This window comes from Manis javanica, chromosome 4 (genome assembly GCF_040802235.1).
Source record: "Manis javanica isolate MJ-LG chromosome 4, MJ_LKY, whole genome shotgun sequence".
Taxonomy (NCBI): Eukaryota; Metazoa; Chordata; class Mammalia; order Pholidota; family Manidae; genus Manis; species Manis javanica.
The window spans coordinates 169,078,044-169,099,358 of NC_133159.1; the positions used below are offsets into that span (position 1 = coordinate 169,078,044).

Below are 21,315 nucleotides of genomic sequence, written 5' to 3' on the forward strand. Positions count from 1 at the left end.
TTTTATTTTACTGGTTAAAGAGTTAAGAATTTTCTCTATAGTTTGGGGCTGAAATCTGTAGGAACTGAGATTTGTTGGCTGAAAACTCCCTGGTCTCCTATGTATAAAATGTATGACTACAGTTGGATACGGTACAAATGGCTAACAAAAATAAGACTTATTTGATCTTTTGCTTTTGGAAATAACAGCAGATTGGGAAAATAAACCCTAACTCTATAGTTAATATATAATACAGATGTTAAGTATTTCCAAGTATGTATACTGAAACATTTTAAATACAGGATATGAAAATCAAAAAAATATAAATGTCAAATCCATAGAACTTCTAGGTTCAAACTTCAGTAACAAGGAAGGAAGGAAGGCTAAAGTCAGCTAGCTAATCAGCATTGAAGATGATCTTCAGTAAAGATTTTTCTGGACAACTTAGTACTCATTTCTTTTTCTATTAATATTGCTGTTAAGAATTCCAGATGACCCAAAATCCATTTTCAAACTCACTTGCCAACAAAGTGGCTGCCCAGAATGTTGGGCATTCCTTTAAACACATATGTATGCATATATTAATTCAAAAGCCAAATATAAATATTGTTTTAGATTATGCTGTCTTTCCATACTTCACTAATGTCAGTGACCAAGAATTGACTAATTTAAGTTGTAATTTAAAATCCCTCAACCCTTGTTTTTCTTTGCCCTCTAAAGTTCACCTTGTCAGAATTTGAGAACCACAAATGGAAAGTCTGTTGACACTTTATTTGCATTTATATTTTTATAATAATAACTTTATCAAGATACAATTTACCTGCTATAAAATTAACTCTTTTAAACTGTACAATTCAGTGGTTTTTAGTATATTCACAGAGTTGTGTAACAAATACCACTATCTAACTCCAGAACTGTTTCATACCCCAAAGAACACTGTACCCATCAGCAGTGACTTCCCATTTCCTTCTCTCACTGGCCCCTGGCAAACACTTATCTACTTCCTGTATCTCTGGATTTACCTATTCTGAATATTTCCTACAAATGAAATCATACAATATGTGGTCTTTTGTGTTTGGCTTCTTTCAATAGGCATAATGTTTTCAAGGTTCATCCATGTTATAGCGTGTGTCAGTATTTCATTCCTTATATCATCCATATAATATTCCACTATCTGGATATGATGAATGCTTGTGTTGTTTTCACTTTCTGGCTGTTATGAATAATGCTACTGTGAACATTTGTATATAAATTTCTTTATGAACACATGTTTTTGGTTCTCTAGAATATGTACCTAGGAGTGGAATTGTGCTTTAACTTTCTGAGGAACTGCTCAACTTTCCCACATTGGCTGCACCATTTTACATTCCTACCTGCAATGTATGAAGGTTGCAGTTTCTCCACATCTTGGCCAACACTTTTTTGTTGTTTATAGATCCTAGTCGGTGTGAAGTGGTATCTCATTGTGGTTTTGATTTGCATTTCCCTAATGACTAATGATGTTGAGCATCTTTTCATGTGTTTATTAGCCATTTGTATATATTCTTTGAACAAATGTCTATTCAAATCCTTTGCCCACTTAAAAGGAAATTATTTGTCTTTTTATTGTTGAATTATGAGTTCTTATGTATTCTGGTTACTAGACCATTATTACACATTTGCAAAATTGTAGCTTTAATTTTTTTAAAGTTAATACCTAGTCCAGTTATTTCTTTTATCTCTCCCTACCCCCACAGTCTTTATTTATTCCTGCCTTGAATGTTGCCCAGGAAGGAATTCCTTTATAATATAACATGATATGCAGAATATTTTCCCATTCCATAGGTTATCTTGAGGTTTTATTTTAAATGTTCTTCTTACTATTTGCTTTTTCCTGGCCCAGGATTTAGAGTTCTCATCCCCTTGTATTGTAAATTAGGAACTGAAGAAATCAATTGGACTTTAGCTTTATTTTGTGTGTGCCACAAATATATAGGATCTGGTATTTGCTGGGTCTTAGGCAAAGTGTACTTTTGCATCATTTAATACTACATACTTGTAATGTCTCCTGTTTTTAATATCAAGTAAGACTTATCTGTACCCTCAGGGACCTTCTATTTAGTACTTGGGTGTAATGAAATAGAAGAGATAGTTTTTGGGCTCTAGTCACTGATTTTTATCTCTGTAACATTAAGATACTAAACCCTGCTCTTTGATCTAAATTTGTGTTCTTACTGAGTAACAGTTTTCATCCTCTGCCTGGCCATCTCTACTTCCTGTACCTTTTCCGATTGTTCTGTTAATGTCAGTGTAGATAGAGTGGGACATGATTCTACTGCTTAATTTGGAAGAAATACGGGGGCTATAATTGCTTGGGATTTAATGCTTTGGAGTAAAGCACATTTTTAGAGAGGAAGCTCTTTTCAGAAAATATGTCAGAACAAAGTACTGGTAATGTACTACGGCACAGAAGAGCTCAAAAAGGTTGAGCTTAGTGAAGGAAGCTAGATGTAAAAGAATATGTATGATTTGAATATGTATGAGTTGTATAATTCCATTTATAGGAAATGTCTAGAAAAGGAAAATCCATAGAGACAAAATAGATAAGTGGTTTCCTGGGGCTAGAGGGAAGAAGGGGGAATGATTATATATGGGTACAAGAGATTTTTGGAGCAATGGAAATGTTTTAAAATTGAATGTTGGTAAATTCTGTAAATTTACTAGCAATTATTGAATTGCACACTTAAAGAAAAGGAAAAGAAAATATTTCTGTGGTTTCAGTTTAAGACCCCCATAGTATCCAGTGAGGTGGTTTTCCTCCAAACTTACTTTTACAAACTGAAGACTTATATTTTATATGCTATCCTTTTTTCTGTGTCCTGTGGTACAGCTCTCCATCCTACTGAAGAACCAAGATGATCTTGATAAAGCAATTGACATTTTGGATAGAAGCTCAAGCATGAAAAGCCTCAGGATATTGCTGCTGTCCCAGGACAGAAACCATGTAAGCAGCCCCTATTATGGCCAGGTAGCTAACGACAAAGCTTGCTGTCTCAGGAGTTCCCCTTGCTTCCTTGAGAGAATTTTGTCTTCCTTGCCACATCTTGATTGAGAACATAAGCATGGCCCAGCCCACTGCATCAGTGACCAGCTCTCCTTGTGCATTTGATTTCACTGGGAAGTCAGATTGTCAGTGTTAAGGTTGCAACTACTTGGCTTGAGGTGTGGGAGGAAGGAAAACATTTTATGGTAAAGGAGAAAATTATTTTTCTCGGTATTTAACGTTCTTTCATTTAGATTTGGACCCCAAGACACATTTGATAAGTGTGGGGGTGCTGATTAGCAAAGGCTGTCAAGGAGTTGAATGTTGAGACTGTCATGCTTTGTAAACCCAACTCCCACAATTCCTCAGCAACAGTGCCTTTCCCTTAGGACACATATAGGAAATAAACTTTGCTTTTGTTTAATGGAGAAAAGGCCGTGGGCTGGAGGGCCTCTTATAACTTACCAGCTGCTGCCTTACCAAGTGGCAGGCAATCTGCAGGGGCTGTCAGAAGTGAGGAATTATCCCTTATGCAGTTTCCTTTCCTAAAGGGTTGTTGGGGAGCCTACTTCTCACAAGAATGCTTATTATCTGTTTGTCTTCTAAGCACTGATTCTTCCACCAGTTTTCTTCAGCTGCATGTCCATGAAGGTTTCTTGGCAATCTTTCCTTTCCTTATGAAGACAGCCAACTGTGGTCAGCTGACATTGCTGCATGAGAACTCAGGGTACCCCACACCAGGACAGCTTAGATGGAATGGTGCTCATTCTGACCATTTATTTTAAAAAGCCTTATGGGGTTGGGCTGTCCTATTGATTAGGGGGAGATATGGGAGGACACAGTTAGGAAACAATAGAATAAAGAAAACATTTTCTAATGTTATAGAAGAATCCTGTGCATGAGGATTGGTCTTCTCTATCCCAAATAGGTCTTTTTCCTGAAAATGTTTTGGGAAGTATTCTGAGGTAAAATATTTTATTTTATTTCTCTGGTCAGGTGACTCACCTGCTCCTCACAGTCCTTCCTTATTGCCTATCATATAAGATCTAAATTTAGCCTAGCATCCAGGGTTTATTACCAACCATTGCTTTCAATTCCCTAGTCTCATCTTTCTATATTCTTCAGCATATTCTCCCCATTCTGCAGCTCTTCCTTCTCCCTCTTTGCCAGACCATGGCTATAACTATTTTTTTAGGTCCTAGCTTGATTAACCTTCTACAATCTGGTCAGTATTTTTTTACTCAGGCCATTTTGACTATTCTCTATTCCATTAGTCACTGGATATAATTTCACACTAGTTTATAGGTTGCCTAGTGATTGCCCTCTAGTTGTTGCGTATTTGTAAGTTTTACCCCAGAAGATTGTAAGCTCCTTGAGATTCCTATTATTTTGGAACCTTTTCTCTACTCATCTTCTTAAGAAAACATAGTGAATGGTTCTTGAATTGTTAGCAAGAGTCAAGCAGAGATCATGTTCCACAAACCCCTTCCTTACAGCAGATGCTGGAATTGGGGTTTGGTTCAATGATATGATTGCTTGACGGGAAGCTAGTATCCCTAATTGTGATCTCTCTACCCCTCTGATAAAAAGGGATAGATAACTGGCTCTTTATATCCACTTTCCCATCCATGAAGGGGTACACGTAGCTACAGATACCTCTGTAACACACTGAGCTGTTTGAAAGATGACCTTGAGAGCTCTGACACTCATGGTGTTACATTAGATTTTGCATAAAATAAATGCCACACTGATGCCTCTCTTTCTAAGGACCTACCTATATTTTTAAAAATTATGGTAAAGTCAGTATAATTTTTTGTAAATAATTTCTTAAAGGAGGACCATCTTATGGACAGTGACTGTAATGGGGTTTGTGGGGGAGACTTGGTGAAGGGGGGACTCTAGTAAACATAATGTTCTTCATGTAATTGTAGATTAATGATAACAAAATTTTAAAAAAAGACCATTTTATATAATCCTGTCACCTTAACATGTTGATTGATTTATTTTTGCATATGACCCTCTAGTCTTTGACCATGCGTATACATATTTTAAGTATTATCATGCTATTCATACATGAATTTTCTAATCTATTTTTTCACTTAGCATTGTCATGCATACTTTTATGTCAGTATACAAATCTTCATAATTATAATTTATATGGCTGCATAAGTCCCTTGAGTGGATATACCATAATTTAATTAAATTATTATTTTTTGCTACACTTAGCATTGTCATGCACACTTTTATGTCAGTATACAAATCTTCATAATTATAATTTATAAGGCTGCATAAGTCCCTTGAGTGGATATACCATAATTTAATTAAATTATTTTTGCTACTGTTGGAATACTTAAGCTGCTTCTATTCTTTGCATTTATAAAGATATGTAATATTTAAGACTAGCAGGGGTAATGAGGTCTTTCCTTGAGAACTTCCTCAGCTAGACTTTAGGCTTTTTAATAAACAGAAGTATCATGATCCAAAATTGCTGTGTGCTCAGGAATCCTACTTCTAGAATAGTTCTCCAACTGTCTGTGATGAAATACCAGATTTGTTCTTCTAATTTCCAGTCTGTCATGGACCAATTGTTTTTTAAAATACAAAAACTGAAAACGAAATGGAAAAATATTTACAAAATACAAGCACATAATTTTTATTGTTAGATTTTAATAGACATAGGCTCTTTGCCGGATTGCCATAGAAATCTGTAAAGAGTTACTCTCCGTCTCTGTATTTACCTTGTGGAGGACTGGTACACCATAGATTGTGGCCTGGCACCAGCCCACAAATAACACCTGAGTGTACTGCTCCAGGATATCATATCTTCCTGGTCTTCACTTCCTTCTGCTGGTAACTGTCAGCCACTTTGTTTCTCTACGTAGCTGAGAAGCAGTCTGTTGCCTCATCTACCTTTTGTTACCACCACAAACTTTTATTTCCCTTTTTATTCCTGTCTTCTCTCTGGATTCCTTTTCTACTGATCTTTCTGTGATAGCTTCTGATCTTGCCTCTGTCTTCATCCCTCGGCAAGGTATATTATTGTACCTATGCCACGTCCTCTGGCCACAACCATGTCTTAGCCAGTTCTTGATGAGTTTTTTTGTTTTTACCTGAGAACTGGATTTTGGTAATCACAGAATCTCACCTTAGTCTAAAGAGCCTCTCTCTTGCCTTGCTTTCTACTGCCATTTTAAGATACTTCAACTCCTTTAGTAGTTCTTGCTGCCCTAGACCTCTGCCTAGGACCTCTGCTGTAAATTTATTAAATAACCTCTGCCTGGACCATCAATTCTTCACTTACTCCTATTACAGATTTTTGCTCTAAACATGTAAACATATAATTCTTCATTTATCTTTCTGCTCTTGAGCCTCTTACAGTTCCTAGACCCAGCTCTTCTGCTGTCATAAAGTAATCTCAAGCTTAACATTCTTCTGTCACTTATATCTGAATATGATAAAAACTACCTAGCCACCTTAAACTGAATATGGCATTTTGTTTTGTTAGATTCTCTCTGACAAAAATAAACTTCTAATCATTTCATCCAAATGTTGCTCATGTCCCAAATTTCCCATCAATGAGTTTGACACTATCTTGTCTATGATTTAAGTTCAAAATATCAAGGATAATTCTTCTTTAGTTTTCTTAAAATAATGGGGCAAGTGCAGGAAGATAGAACAAAGGTTCCTGGACAGAACAGCTTCTGTCTGGTCCCTGATGAAAAATAGTAACACCTTACATGTATGAGGTGCTTTCATCTCCCATTCAATTCTTACAACTTTGAGGGGTCCAGGCCAGGCATCTGTTGTCACTAGTCTACACCTGGGGAAACTGAGACTTGGAGTCTCAAAAATTCATAAATTGGACCCAAAGTAAGGCAGTATATTGTGACAGAGCTAATCTAGAATCCAGATGTTCTGACTTATAGTTGAGTACCTATCGGTTACCATCCAGAAAAGGGATCTTAGAATTATTGTGGTCCTTGGAAAACCTCACCCAGTTTCCTCTACAGTTCATTAGAAGCAGAACTGAAAGTACAATGTTACCCAGAAGGAAAACTAGAGATGCTGTATTATTCTGTTCCCCACAGCTCAGAAGATAACTGAGCTAGGAAAAGTCCAAGACAGAATTTTCAAGGGGTTGGGATCACTTTTATATGCGAATAGCCTAGAAAGCCTGAAACTCTTTAATCAGGAATGGCAGTCTAAGCAAATATATAACCAAACTCTAAAAAGTATTGAACAGTAGGGATATTGAAAGCCCAGGGTACTCATATAATCTCAATTTGGATAAACACTTTGATTATTGGGGGTTATCTTAAAAGAATAAGGAAATAAGAATTTGTATAAGTGGTACAAACATGGCATCCATTATTCTGAAGTTTTATGGCTTCGAAAATTTCTTTTTATAGGTTTTTAATAAATTTATGGATATTAAAGCTGTAAATTTATTAAATAACCTGGAGGCTTCCACAACTGTCATAACTATCATGCTCTTTTGTGCAAGGACTCTTGGTGCCACCATCAAAGCAGAGGACTGGTGAGATCCAGGGTGCCATTTCTCAACTTATGTTCCCATGGACCAAACTAAAGCAACCTTGCACACACACACCTCTTCCCCCTGCATAGTTGAGTCCACTTGTTCCTTTTGTTTCTTATCACCAAATCTTTTTTTCAAGATAACTTCTGGGTCAATTTTTGTAGCCTCTTTTGCTGCTCATCTCCTCACTTCCAGTCATTTCAATCTTTATGCACTTGGTTTCCTGTTATTTGTGTCAGCTATACACACTGCTACCCACAGAGTCCTTCAGTGAGTTTTTCATTGAATTTGCTTTTTACAACTTTGAAGAGTCTAGGTTGACATGGCACCTTCTCTTTGCCATCTTTAGAATGTTCTCCTAGCTATACCCTTTACCCCTGTTGGCTCTCCTTTCACTCTTTTACAGTCCCCTTTTATTTTTCCTTGTCCACCTTCCTCCTTCCTTTCTTTCCCACTTCTAAGCCTTGTTCAAGGCTCCCTAAATCCTTGCCTTAACCTCATTTTTGTTTACTGTGCTATTCTCTTTTATCCCATTAAACCAGGGTTTTCAAACTTGACTGGATATTATAAATACCCAAATTGGGAAGATTTAAAAAACACTAATCCTTGGGCCCCATCCCTGAAGATTCTGAGTAGTTGGTCTGAGGTGTCAGAAACCCCACAGGCAGTTCTAGTGGTTGAGAACCATCACCTTAAACTGAAGAATGACTCACTTCCTAAGACCTTATACTGTAAGTGTGGTCTGTGTGCAGCATCAGCACCACATGGAAGCCTGTTAGGAATGCAGATTCTCAGGCGCACCCCAGACCTCCTGAACCAGAATTTGCATTTTAGGAAGGTCTCAGGTGACTTGTATGCACGTTAAAATGTGAGAAATGCTGTTTTGAAACTTTCACTAATTCCTGTTTTCTGTTTTCCAGCCTGTTGCCACATCTATGGCTTTCCCTTTGACAAATCTATGCTTGTGCTGGCTGTTGAACCTACTTTCCTGTCTCGGCTTTTAGATTTTGAAATTGAGAGTATAGACTATGTATTCTTTGGTGTGTTTTAGATTCATGCTGCCAAGATAATTGACTTCCTACTATGTGTAAAGTCCCTGTGTTCAAGTGGGTGTCCTTGGAGTGCTCATCACGCAGCTCTTGGCTTTCTGACCACAGGGCTCTGGCCTTTGCTTGCTCTTCACTGCCCTGCTTCCCTAGTATGTGGCTTTGACTGTTTTTTCCTTTCTGACTCTCAGCAGGGAGCTATTGCACATCGGTGGCTTCAGCAAGAACATTCACTTCCCCTTGGTTCTGACTTCCCATTAGAGCAAGACGGTTTGTCAAGACAGCCCTGCATGTGATAAAGTCTGGTGTGTGGAGACTAAAGGAGGCAGCCAAACTTGCCCCTGAGAGTGGGAAACCTTTTTCCTAGAGGGCAGGATATGGTTTGTTTAGGTCGGACTTCTTTTTCTTGTGGGAGGTAAAAAAGAGAAGCAAGTAGAAACTTTGATCCAAATTATTTATAAATCCCCACTTCCATTCCCACTCTCAGTTGTGCTCTGTGTATTTGTAATCACATCCTGACATCACTTGCTCACCTCTAAGCTTCAGTTTTCAGCTTTTTTACTGCAAAGTCCCCCTTTGTTACTTTTTTTTTCTCTCTAGGTCTCACCTGGTAGCTTGACTGGGTTAGTACAAAAGTGGGGGTGGATGTGGTAAGGGTGCTGAGCCTGTTCCGAGGTCTTTGACCTCGGGCAGAATGGTGCCTATGACAGCCTTTCCCAGATGAACACAGTCCTAAGATGGTTCATGCATAAACCCTGGTAATATGAAGCAACTGAGATCTTACCTTAATTTCCAGGAAGTGATTATGGTTGGGGAAGAAGCAGCCTGTTTTTGAAAAGACATGCTCATGAATATGAAGATTGATACAAATATTTATCAGCAGAATTTTGGGCAGGGAGGTTGCCATCATTCTCTTCCATCCCCCACTCAGCAGGTGATCTTGCTGGTGAAATAATTTCCTGCTATTCTTCACAAACCCCATGGAGAATTTTATGAGAGTGTATTTACAACTCTTTTCTGTGTGGGATATTGTTATAGGAATACCTGTTAGCTGTTTGTGTTCTGATCATCACCTGTGAAACTGGGACACTGGGTCTCAGTGCTCATATATCACTGAAGCTGTAAAACTACGTCAAACAAATTGTGATTTGCTAAAACAGATTGAGGAGTGAGATTTGGGGAAAGCTAGGTGTTGGAAACATGAAGACAGCTGAGAGCAAGAGGAGGCCTAGGGAAGCATGAGGGAGCCTTAGTGGCCTGCCTGCTTAAAGACAGCTCAGCCTTCTTCCTCTTATCTTGCAGACCAGTTCCTCTCCCCATTCCGGGTTGTCCAGGCAGGTGCGGATCAAAGCTTCTCAGTCTGCAGGAGACATAAATACCATCTACCAGCCCCCTGAGCCCAGAAGCAGGCACCTCTCTGTCAGTGAGTATTTCACCCTTTTCCCCCTCTCATCTAACCTGTCTTCCTGTATTTTTAAATAATCAAGTACTTGTTAATTGAAAAATAGCCATCAAACATTTATCAACTGCTGCTCTGTACAGAGTAATCCTCTATGCTTTCATCTGGAGAGACAGGGTAAAGAAATAACCGGGACGGTGTCCTGACTCTCAGATGGTTTACAATATAATGGTGTGACAGCATAATCAAGTTGCATTTAAACATCCCTAAGAAAGTGATATCCTCAAACATCTGCTTGAAGACTCCAGCAGCAGTGCTCCCTGATTTTTGACCAGTGTTTCCCCAAAGAACTTGTGAAGTTCAGGTTTAACTTATGACCTCAAATATCTTGTTTGATTCCTGAGCATAAGCATCTTCCTTATGCTTTGAGGAAGATGTTGACCAATGAAACTCTTTAAGAATCAAGTTGTCTGGAAAGGACAGGAAACTGTTGACATAGTATATACAGTTGGCTAACTTGGTTGAAAGCTTTATAGTTGCTGCCTGGTCTCCCCAGGAAAGGAATCTAAATCAGGTCCCTGTATTATACCAGATAATCCAATATATTGCCCTGGACCCATTTCCCAGAGTCAGAGAAAAAAGCCTATTCCTTAAATTGTGGCATTTGTGTCAAGAAGAAAATCTGGCCTTACCAAATATTTGTGTCAAGGCTGCTACCCTGATGTCGCTGGGACCCCTCCTGCACTAGGAAGGCAGGTTCTAGCCATGCAAGTAGAATTGTATCAAACTGAACTGCTCTCTGAAGATCTTGAGCTGAGCTTGGGGCAGTCTGAACACTGGTCCTGCCATTGAGCTTGTCTGTGTGATGAGCCTCCTGAGGAAGTAGCAGGAAAAGTGTGTTACTGAGGCACTGACTTAGCCTTCTGGAGTAATCTCTGGAACTCAAGCAACCAATGGTAGTGGGTGTTGCCAAGCTGAAAGTCTGTATATGCATTTTTAATTTCTCTAATGGGAATAATTGCTGTTTTCAGTAAGCTGGTTGAAGAGAGAGCCAGCACCCCACCAAGGAGACCCTATCCTGAATATCTCTGGCCCTATAACCCAGGTGCCTTGAAGCCTGGAAAATAACCAGCTTGGCCTCTGTTCCAGAGCCCTCGTACAGAGTGAGGGTCTGGAGGAGGGCAGCATCATTAATTTGTGGAGTGAGCAGTGAAGATTGATATGGGCAATGCTTGGGCTGCCTGATACTAAGCAAGAGCCTGTGATTTGTGTGGAGGGAGGGCCAGATGCTGTGTAGGGAGCCACACGGGGAGTTTCCCTTGTCTGAGGATGCTGAGGAATGAGTTCTGTTTATCTGGAGAATGGGCAACACAGCCTCCTGGCACACATAGATCCTAGGCTCCTTCACTGAGTAAGCATTATGCTCCAGCCATTGAGCTAGGATGAATGCCACAAGGTAGGCATGTGGAAGGGCGGGGGGGGCGGGGGGGGGAGCACAGAGGAGACAGTAAACAGCTCTGCACAGAACCTTGGAGAAGGGCTTTCCCAGCAGAGGGAACATCGGAGCTGACACTCGAAGGAAGATTTACTGAGCATAGAGTAGAGACAGGTAGTTCAGACACAGGAAAGAGCCCCTGTCAGGCACAATCACAAAATAAAGTGGTGGGTTCCCATAATGCCCGGTGATTTGGAGCATGTGTGGAGTGTAGTGGATGTGGCAAGAGAAGTGGGCAGAGCTTGCCAGCCTTTATAGAGCTGAGGAAGGGAGAGAGAATTCCTAACTGGAATGTGTGGGAGATGCTTTCTGTGGAGGAGCTGTTTGAGCTGGATCTTTAGAGATTATGGAAGATCTCCATAGGGAAGGATAAGGGGAGAGGGCTTTTAACTATTTGCCTGTAGAAATCTCACTTGTCCTTCAGATTGGCTGATATGTTTGGGAGGAGATACAGAGAAGTCTGAGAAAGGTTGTCTGGGTCACATGTCTATACTTTGGCTTGTTTGGTAGGCAGTGGGAAGCCACTGAAAATGTCCATCTCCATTATAATGCTCATCACATTACCTTGTTATCAGACTGCATTTTTATTCATTCAAAATATCTACTCTGTGCCAAAAGCATAGTAAGCAAAAAAGACATGGCTCCTGTCTCCATGGCCTTTATAGACCCATGGGAAGACATTTACTTATCATGATATTATTAATATATAATTTATAGGCTATGACTAAGACGTGTGTGGTGCTGTGAGCGTGTATAGCGGAGAAATGTGTCCTGATTTGGAACCAGGCAAGCCTTAGGCTATGAGCTAGAGCATGAATGGGAATTTCGCAAAGGGGATACAGGGAAGAGCGTTGTAGGCAGGGAGAGCTACAGTGCAGAGGCCTGATAGCAGAGGGAGTATGGTGTGTTTGAGAAACAGAAAGAAGCCCTGAGGGCTGGAGAGCTGAGGACTGGGGAGGAGGGGAGGAGGACCAGGCTGAGACTCTGGAGGGAGGCAGAGCCTGGGGGACCGTGATGAAGATTTTGATCCTTATGTTGACAGCAGTAAAAATCCACCTTCGTTTTTTAAGCAAAGAGGAATAGGTGGCATGACATATTCAGATTTGTGTTTGAAAAGATTGCTCTAGCTACAGTATGGAGAGTAGACTGGAGGGGGGGCAAGAATGGGTCCAAGGGAACCGTATTAGGCTAATGCAGTAGTCCCGATGAAAGAAGCTTGGATTAGGCTAGTGACAGTAGTGGAGAGAGGAAGGGCCAGGTGGACTTGAGAAATTTAGAAGGTGAAATTAACAGAATATGGCATTGTGGTGGTTCTCCAAGTGGGGACTGGGGTAGGAGTTCCCTGAGATTGTTACAGGGGGTCTGCCAGGTTGAAACTTTTTTTCATAATAGTACGAAAACATGATTTGCTCTTCCATTCATTCTTTCACGAGTGTACAGTGTCGTTTTCCAGAGATTACGTGCCAGAGGTAATGTCATTGCTCTGATAGGTGATGGAATGTGTGCTTGTGTATTACTGTGTTTTTACGATTTCTGAGCCTTAATTTCTATTACAGTATCAATCTATGTAACCCACATAAATGAAAGTTCTTTAAGTGCCCTCTGTTTTTAAAGTGCAAAACGGTTCTAAGACTAAAAGGTTCAAGAACTATGGTATTGGTTGAATTTGCAAGTGTTGAAAGAGCAAGAGATAAGTTACTTGTTTATGGATCTGGATAAATGGCCCTGTCTTTGACTAAGATAGGAACGATAGAAGAGAACCTGGTTTCAGGTGCTGAGAAGGGGCAGACCTGATATTTCAGACAGGTTGAATTAGAGGTGCCTTTAAGACGGCCAAGAGGAGGTAACAGTTGGACAGTTAAATATATAGGTCTCTGGCTCAGAAGGGAGAAGGTCAGGGCAAGAGAAAAACAAAAAGGAAATGATGTCAAGCTGAAGCCATGGGCCCAGATGAGAATATCTAAACCCAGACTAGAGTAAGAGAAGAGGGCCTGGATTAAGCATTGGGAACCCAAACACTTAGTGAAAAATTAGAGGATGAACCTGCGAAGGACATAGAAGGGACTGACCAGAGGAGTAGGAGGAAAATTAGGAGAAGGTAGAGAGGAGGCCTTACATAGTTCCAGCCAGGTTGGAAAAGACAGGCTGGTACTTTTCATTTTTAGCCGTCTTTGTGTCTCTGCTCATAAACATGCTCAGATCTCTAGTCTGAGCTAGAAAAGACAACTTGTCATTTTTATCCACAAATGCCTGAGCTGTTGCTATGCTGGTATAGTGTAGGCCTTCTGGATGTAGAAGGAAGCAGAAAAAAGAGTCAGGGGCAAAGCATGAGGACGAGAAGTCCTAGTAGTAGAAACAGGGTCAAAGGACAAACCTTAGCAGTTCAGTCTCCCACCAACAGGAGAGGGGATTCTTTGCCCTCCTCCCCCACCAACGTTAATGAACCTCTGAGTATTCAGCAAGAGACTGCAACATGCAGGTCATTCAGCCATTACTGCAACATTTTCTGTAATGGGGACATGCAAGGTAGCCCAGTCCAATTTCAGACAGCTCTGTTTGTTTGAAGTTCTTCCTTATTTTGAGTTGAAAAATATGCCTTCTTTCACTTTACCCATTGACTCTAGTACTGCTCTCTTGAGCAACACAGATAACAGATACTATCTTTCATATGACAGTTTTTCAAATATTTGAAACCAGCTATCTTGTGCACCTTTTATTTTTTGTTTTTTCCATCATAATACACATACCTTGAATTCCAATTTTTTTAATGCCAGTTAGTCTGTTAAACTAGTTCATGCTAAAAAACAAAAAGCAGGCAAGCAAACTACTAAGTAATAAGTTAACCCAAAAGAGAGACTTCTGTGGGCAGATGGAATTTCCCTATGTGAAGATGCCCTTCCTAAGATCTTTGACTACAGAAATTGCACCTACCTTTGAAGCTGAGCTCAAGCACCATTTCTTGCATAATACCTTGGGTGGTGTCCTTAAGCCATGTAGCCAAACCTCAACTGAAGGACTTGTCCCTGCCAAATTCTAACTCCTGTTTGGTCTAGTGCATCATGTTAAGTGCCTTTGCTTCTGTTCTCACCTCATCTTGCTCCTGCATCCCATCTGTCTTGCCATTGCATCCCACAGTGAGGCAAAGCCAGATTGTAACCCCAAAGAAGCAGCAGCCAGTGAGTGGAGGCCATCAGTTTTTTCAAGGAGTATTGGCTGTGAAAGAAAAAAAGGTGGGCTAGTGGCTTCAGGGAGTGGCAGAAATAAGGTCAGGGTATTTTTAGGTAGAGATCTGAGCATGTTTATGAGCAGAGACACAAAGACGGCTAAAAATGAGATTGAGATGGTAATGAGGGGACCATGGAGACCTGACTCTTGCTGGGGATAAATTGGGGAGTCCGGGTCAGAGGGCTTATAATGCCTTGGCAAGGAGAAAGGGAGGAAAGGAGGGGAGAGGAAGGAAAATGCAGGCAAAGGACAAAAAGGAACGTTGAAAAGATTAGATGACTTACAGTGACCCCCCCCACCCCCCACCCGAGGCAATAATGGGTTGGAGAGTGATGCACAGTACAAACTTCCAGTCCAGTTACAGATTTGGAAGAGTGGAAGCCAGGACTGCAGAGGTCAGCTTCTTTCATTTCCACAGGTTTTTTTCTCCTTTCTTGCTATAAATTATTCTGTGATACTAGATGAGACCAGAAACTGTTTAGTAATGAAGGCACCTTCAAAATAAAATGGGAATTTTGAAAGTTGAAACATATAGGGTATTCTTAGGGGCTTATGGAATGAAAATGTTGAGAACCTCTGTTCTTCACAGCCTGGTCCATTGTGAGCATATTGGGAAATGCTGGTTCAAATTTTCCATTGAGAAAGAAAAAAAGACTTGGTCCCTCATCCCATCTCATCTGACCCCCAAGAGAGAACAGGGTTTAGAGAAAATAGTTGATGGCCAAAAAAAGCTCTCTCTTTGTACTTGCAATGACCTGCACATTAGCACTGACCCAAAGCCCTAGAATTCCCTGCAGAGACAACTTCCTGACAGCATCAAGCGCTCTGACAGGAGTCTCCTATAAAGGGCGAGAACCTGAGAGCCTATCTCTCAGCTTTGAGTTAGAGTCTCAACCATATCCTAGGGATAGAGTTTTGCTCTGACTCTGCCAGTCTGGGTTAAGGAGGCTAGGAGAGAGCTATTGTGCCCTGGGAGAAATGCAGGCAGCAGGCAGCCTAAACCCCTAGCCTTCTCCTTATGTTAGACTCCTTCATGTGAAGTTGTAGGCCGCTCTGCACACTGGACTACTACTCTGCTCTTTTGCTTCAACTGACGAAGTAATTGGGTCCCTTGGTACAAGTAGCCTGATGAGACTAGAGCAAGATCAGGCTGGAATGCCAAGAAAGAGTGTCCCATAGAGCCTTCCAATCCCCACTACACTTGCCTTCTGAGACCTAGAATGAGCTGTCTTGCATAGCACTGTGGTTTGCGCTGTCTGGCTCACTGCTGTCCCTGCTGGTAAATATGTGAGCATCGGTGAGTCTTAGCAGTTCAGTATCCTGTCCTGTTCAGGTCCCTGTCTCACTTGTTCTTCACTGCTGTTATACGTCTCATTGGCTCCCAATTTCTGAAATGAAGATAAAAACAAAACTGAAAATGCTCTGGAGCAGTTCTGCCAACTCCTGGTTTTTCCATTCACTTCCTCTGATAGCCATTGGTTTGGGGAGACTTCCCTTTCCTGCCCCAAGCTGTGGGCCTGTGCACAATAGCCCCTGGCCCATTGCCCATCAGATAACAAGGCTGGCTCTCTGCAGGCAGCAATGTGTATTGGAAAAAGTGAAAGTCTCTGGCTGGAAATAAAAGCTCAGAAAACCTTTGTTATTTTCCCCCAGCCCCTCCTGGGTCTGTAGTGCTGGCCTTATGTGAGCTAGTCCCATCCCACCTGCAAAACCAGGGGAGAGTTCAGTGGCAGCTGGTGAAAGAAGGAAGAGTGTCAGGGGATCATGGGTATTTTATCCCAGGGAGATCTAACCCTCGATATTCCATGTAACAGATTGAGGGCAGTTCATCTTGCCTAGGGATATTTTGGACCACTGTCTGGAATATCATCAATAAGTTAGTTTTCTTTCCCTCTGATCAATCCCTTACAAGAGACATTTTTGTTTGTTCTAGGTCAAATGTGTAATACCTTTTCACTCCAGAGCATATTGGTCAGGGTCCAGTTACATAGAACACAATCCACTCTAACTAGTTTCAGGAAGAAGAGATTTAGTGTACATTCTGGCTTACAGATTCTTTGGGAGAGTGAGAGAAACAGACTCTAGGTTAAGACACACCATAGACCTCCTCCCTCTTCTATAATCATGAAGTCACCAGATCCAGAAACAATGCCCCTCCACTGTGGTCCACACCACTTAACACGGGGTTGCCTGCACCTGTGCCAAGATAGTGGGCAAATAGGAGACCAGGTGAGGGAGCTCTCTGATGCTGCTGCAGAACAACCAAGGCTTCAGGGTCTGTGCTCAGGGATAGCAGGAAGTCATCCAAATCTCACACAGGTACATCTGAGTGGCTGAACCTAAGGGGGTCTTAAAAATACTAGCTTTTAGCTGATTAACTTCTGAAGAGCAGGAAGGCATACAAGAAGGGAAGAATGATCTTGAGTCCAGCCTGTTCTATCTGCCATACAGAGTGAAGGAAAGGAGTGGAATTCTGCTGAGTTCCTACTGTGTACCTGTGCCACCACACTTAAAACTTCCAAAAAAGGTTATGAGATAGATGGTTCTCCCCATTTTTGTAAATGTGGAAATTTAGGCAAGACTTTATTTAAGTCATTCAGCTAATGAGTGACAAAGCCTGATTTGAACCCCTTTCATCTAATTCCCAAGCTTAGGCTTTTCTCACTACACCTTGCTTGCCTATTTAGGTTGCTTCTGCTGCTTATGTTGTAAACATTGTTGAATTTCTGTAGAACTTGTGGACTGTTAAAATGTTATCAGAGTCAGAAGTGGGAAGCAGGAGATGTTTGTAAGCCAAGTGTTAAATATTGTTTTATGTTTTGAAGCCCAGTAAGGCTTAAGAAAACCATCTTTTTTACATACACTAGAATTTTGTGATACCGTGTCAAGGGAAATGGCCAGCTACATGGGTCTTTGACAGCTGGGCCACTGAAAAGTAGAATAGCTTTTTCATTCCTAATCTATATTTCCCCTTACCTCCATCTTGTCATTGCCTCTGAGCCCTCTTTTTGGCTACATGGCATGTTGCATCCCTGGCCTCTGACTCACAAGTGACTGTGGATAGAATCACTCTGAAATTGAGCTTCATGAAACATGACACTGCCTTGTGTTGTCAAGAAATCCCCACATTAGTCTCCCTCCTGATCCTGGAAGAAAGGCTGGCATATTTCCCGATGCATGGGGATCCCCATCCTCTGGATCACTCATGAAGAGTGGATGGCCTGGCCAGTTCAGGGAGAAGTTTTGCCTTACACCACTGTGTTAAGCAGCATGCCTTCCCTTTTTAGAAATAAATTATGTTCTCAGAATTGCCTTGGCTGTTCTGCACTGGGAATCACAAAGCCTGTTTTCTATCTGCAGCCCTGCCACTAAGTCACTCTATGACTTTGGGCCTTGGCTTCCCTTCTGCTCAGTGTAGACGATAATAGTGCACCTCCACTGAAGGGGTGTTGTAAGGATTAAATGAGAAATAACAATATAAAAAAGAAAAGAAAAATTGCCTTGGCTAATTTCACTGCTCTGTTCATGACATAATATCCCTGAATTTATACTCAGAGCAGTTCATTTTCTAAGCCAAGGCTTAGAAAACTTGGACAAACTGACTCTTTCCTCCACATGCTATTTGAGATCATTTGAAAGGCATGGCTCAGGTACCTCTTTATTTCAGAATTAGTAACTTCTACCCTGTGAGTGAGGTGCTGCAATTGGAAATTCAGCAAAATTCTATGCCTGTTTTCAGAGCAGTTTTGTCTCTGGCTTGTACTTTGGTGTCAGGTGGGAAAGTCAGGCAGCCGAGAGACCTAGGTTAGCCTTCCTGCCCAAGACACCACACCTTGTCAGTGGTCCTTAGAGATACTGTGTTGATGCCTGCAATAGGAGATGAGAAGTGTTCTTGGTAGTGAATTCATTAAAATGTCTTCCATATAGCTGAATTGAGCTAATATATTCTGAATGACTGGCTTCATGCAGAAGAATGAAGGAATCAATTTCTTGAAGGACCTTGAAATAATAGTTTAAACCCTTTAGAGACTGTCTTTCAGAGACCAACCCTCCCCACCATTCTTTGACCTTTTTATTATTTTTCTTCCTCCTTGGGGGTTCTCAGATTAGAAGGAGGACCCCCCAGGCTCAGAAAGTTTGTTGAGCCGCAGCACTTTGTTAGGCTGATCTCTCTTCCAGGCTGTTAAAAGAGCTGTAACCGGACTTTGACCAGCCTCTGCAACAGGTCTGAGCTGGTGCCATATCTGCTGCTCTCCAGCTGTGCGTCCTGAGCTCTGTAGTCTGAATTCTTATTTCTGTGCTCTAGGCTCCCAGAATCCTGGTCGAAGCTCTCCTCCCCCAGGGTATGTGCCTGAGCGGCAGCAGCGCATTGCCCGGCAGGGGTCCTACACCAGCATCAACAGTGAGGGGGAGTTCATCCCAGAGACCAGCGAGCAGTGCGTGAGTATGGGGGCCGAGGGGTGCCTTGGAGTGTGTCAGACCAAGGTTATAATGGGTTTTCCTTAGTGCGCATGGTATAGAGCTGAGGGACTTGAACTCCATCCAGTAGCTTTTTTGTAAACAAGGCCTCCCCAAATATGGATTATTCTTTAGGGGCCGAATATCAATTCCAGGCAAAACAGGATCTGAACTACTTTGCCTCCTTGGTGTTGGATGGGCATTTGACAAATTATCCGCTTCTGTGGTCCTCTCACTAGTCTCCCTGCAGAACACCGCTCTGTTATTTGTATCCTCCCTTACAACCACCTGTCATTTCAGCAGTTTTAACATGACCAATCCTAAACTGATAAGATTTTTTTTCCCATTGGCCATATTTTAGTTTTACTGTCTCTTGATGAAAGTTAGGAGTATACCATCTCCAGATAACACTGTTGGATTGGTTACTTTGGGTGAACTTTATGATGGTAGACAGCTATATTAGATATTTACAGCTATGTAATATATTACCACAGGCAGCATACATTTATTTTACTGTTTCCCAGAGCTGGGAATCTAGGCATGACTTACCTGGGTCCTCTGCTCAGGGTTATGTAAGGTAGCATTCAAGTGTCAGCCAGGCTGCACTCCTTTCTGGAGCTTGGGGTTCCCTTCCAAGCTCACATGGTTGTTGGCAGAATTCAGTTCTTATGGCTGTAGCACCATGATCTCTGTTTTCTTACTGACTCAGCCAGGGGTCACTCTGAGCACCTAGAAGCCACCCATAGTTCCTTGCCACATGGTCCTCTCACAGTATTGCAGCTTCTTGGCCATCAGGAGAATCTCTTCTCCAGTCTACAAAAATGGAGTCTTATATAATGAAGCATAATCACAGGAATTAATATCTCATCTTCTTTGCCATAGTCAATTGACTAGAAGCAAGTTTCCAGTTCTGTCTGTACTCAAGGGGAGGGATTTACAAGGCTGTGACTCATTGGGGGGGGGGGTCACCTTAGGGTGTGTTCACCACAATTGTTCATCCATTTTAATGATGGCTTTTAAACTAGTGGCTCACTTGATGAAAATGGCATTTTGATTTAGTGAACCTCAGCTAGAGTGAGATCTCTGGCTTTATTCTGAAGTCTTTTCAATGTGCTTGCTTTGATTCCAAGAAGAAATACCTGCTTTTAAGAAATTTTAGGGTTTGGTCTGGAAAGGGGAAGTTTCTTACGGATAAATCATTCAGTGGAATGGCCAGCACCATCAAATGGAGGATTTTACACAAAATGGATTCTTGTAACTTTTCTTTCCCCTGAAACTGATTCTTAAAACTTTTCTTTCCTTTCAATAACTAAATCCCTGTACAGCATTACTCAAACTACATAGGCTATGATCCCTTTTACACTGCTTCTTCTCTCTCTGATACTCCAGCCATCCAGATAAATTTATGTTTAGAACAGTGGCCTGGGATGCTTTTAACTGCACATTTCCTCCTTGGATATTTTCCTGACCATCCTTTCCATTTTTTCTTCCCAGAGCACTTCTGGCCAACAGCTGGAGTATAAAATCTAAGATTGCAAATCAGTTTGATTGCCTTTGGTCTCTATCCCTCCCCATGGTCTTATACCCTGGTCCTTTTACTTCTTTTCTTGACCTACCTAGCCTGGAAGGTATGAGAGTATCAGACCTCTAGTGAGGACAGACATTTTAGAAAGCGGCCAAGGAAGGTGGTGACTGGGGGATGCCTGGGTCCTTCCCCAGTGCCACACCTCTTTGGCTGAAAAGAACTGTTCCTAGTAACCGGCCATTCAAGATAAATCCACTTAACAAAGAAATAGCATAGTATATAGTGAAAGAATATTCATTTGGGACTTTCTTGAAACTGAAACTAAGATAAGTTTATTTTGTTTTTTCTTTAATCAGATTTAGTTAATAGCTGCATCTATTTGCTGATTTTTAGAATGAATAAAAGTGTGATTCATTTAATTTTCTTGGCTTCATTTTTTAAAATTTATTTTGTTATCATTAATCTACAGTTACATGAGGAACATTATGTTTATTAGACTCCCCCCATCACCAAGTCCCCCCCACATCACATACCCCATTACAGTCACTGTTCATCAGCATAGTAAGATGCTATAGAATCACTACTTGTCTTCTGTGTGTTGTACAGCCCTCCCTGTGCCCCCCCCCACA

General features: G+C 41.3%; 1 protein-coding gene across 2 annotated transcripts in view; it reads left to right on the forward strand.

Moving 5' to 3' along the window:
• MAP3K3 (mitogen-activated protein kinase kinase kinase 3) overlaps positions 1–21,315 on the forward strand; it is a 56,360-nt gene that overhangs the window by 23,750 nt on the left and 11,295 nt on the right. For both annotated transcript variants that reach the window (XM_017668132.3, XM_017668057.3), the window contains 3 exons: positions 2,849–2,962; positions 9,887–10,007; positions 19,010–19,143. In XM_017668132.3, coding sequence (XP_017523621.1) covers positions 2,849–2,962; positions 9,887–10,007; positions 19,010–19,143 — 369 coding nt within the window. The remainder of the gene's footprint in view (positions 1–2,848; positions 2,963–9,886; positions 10,008–19,009; positions 19,144–21,315) is intronic.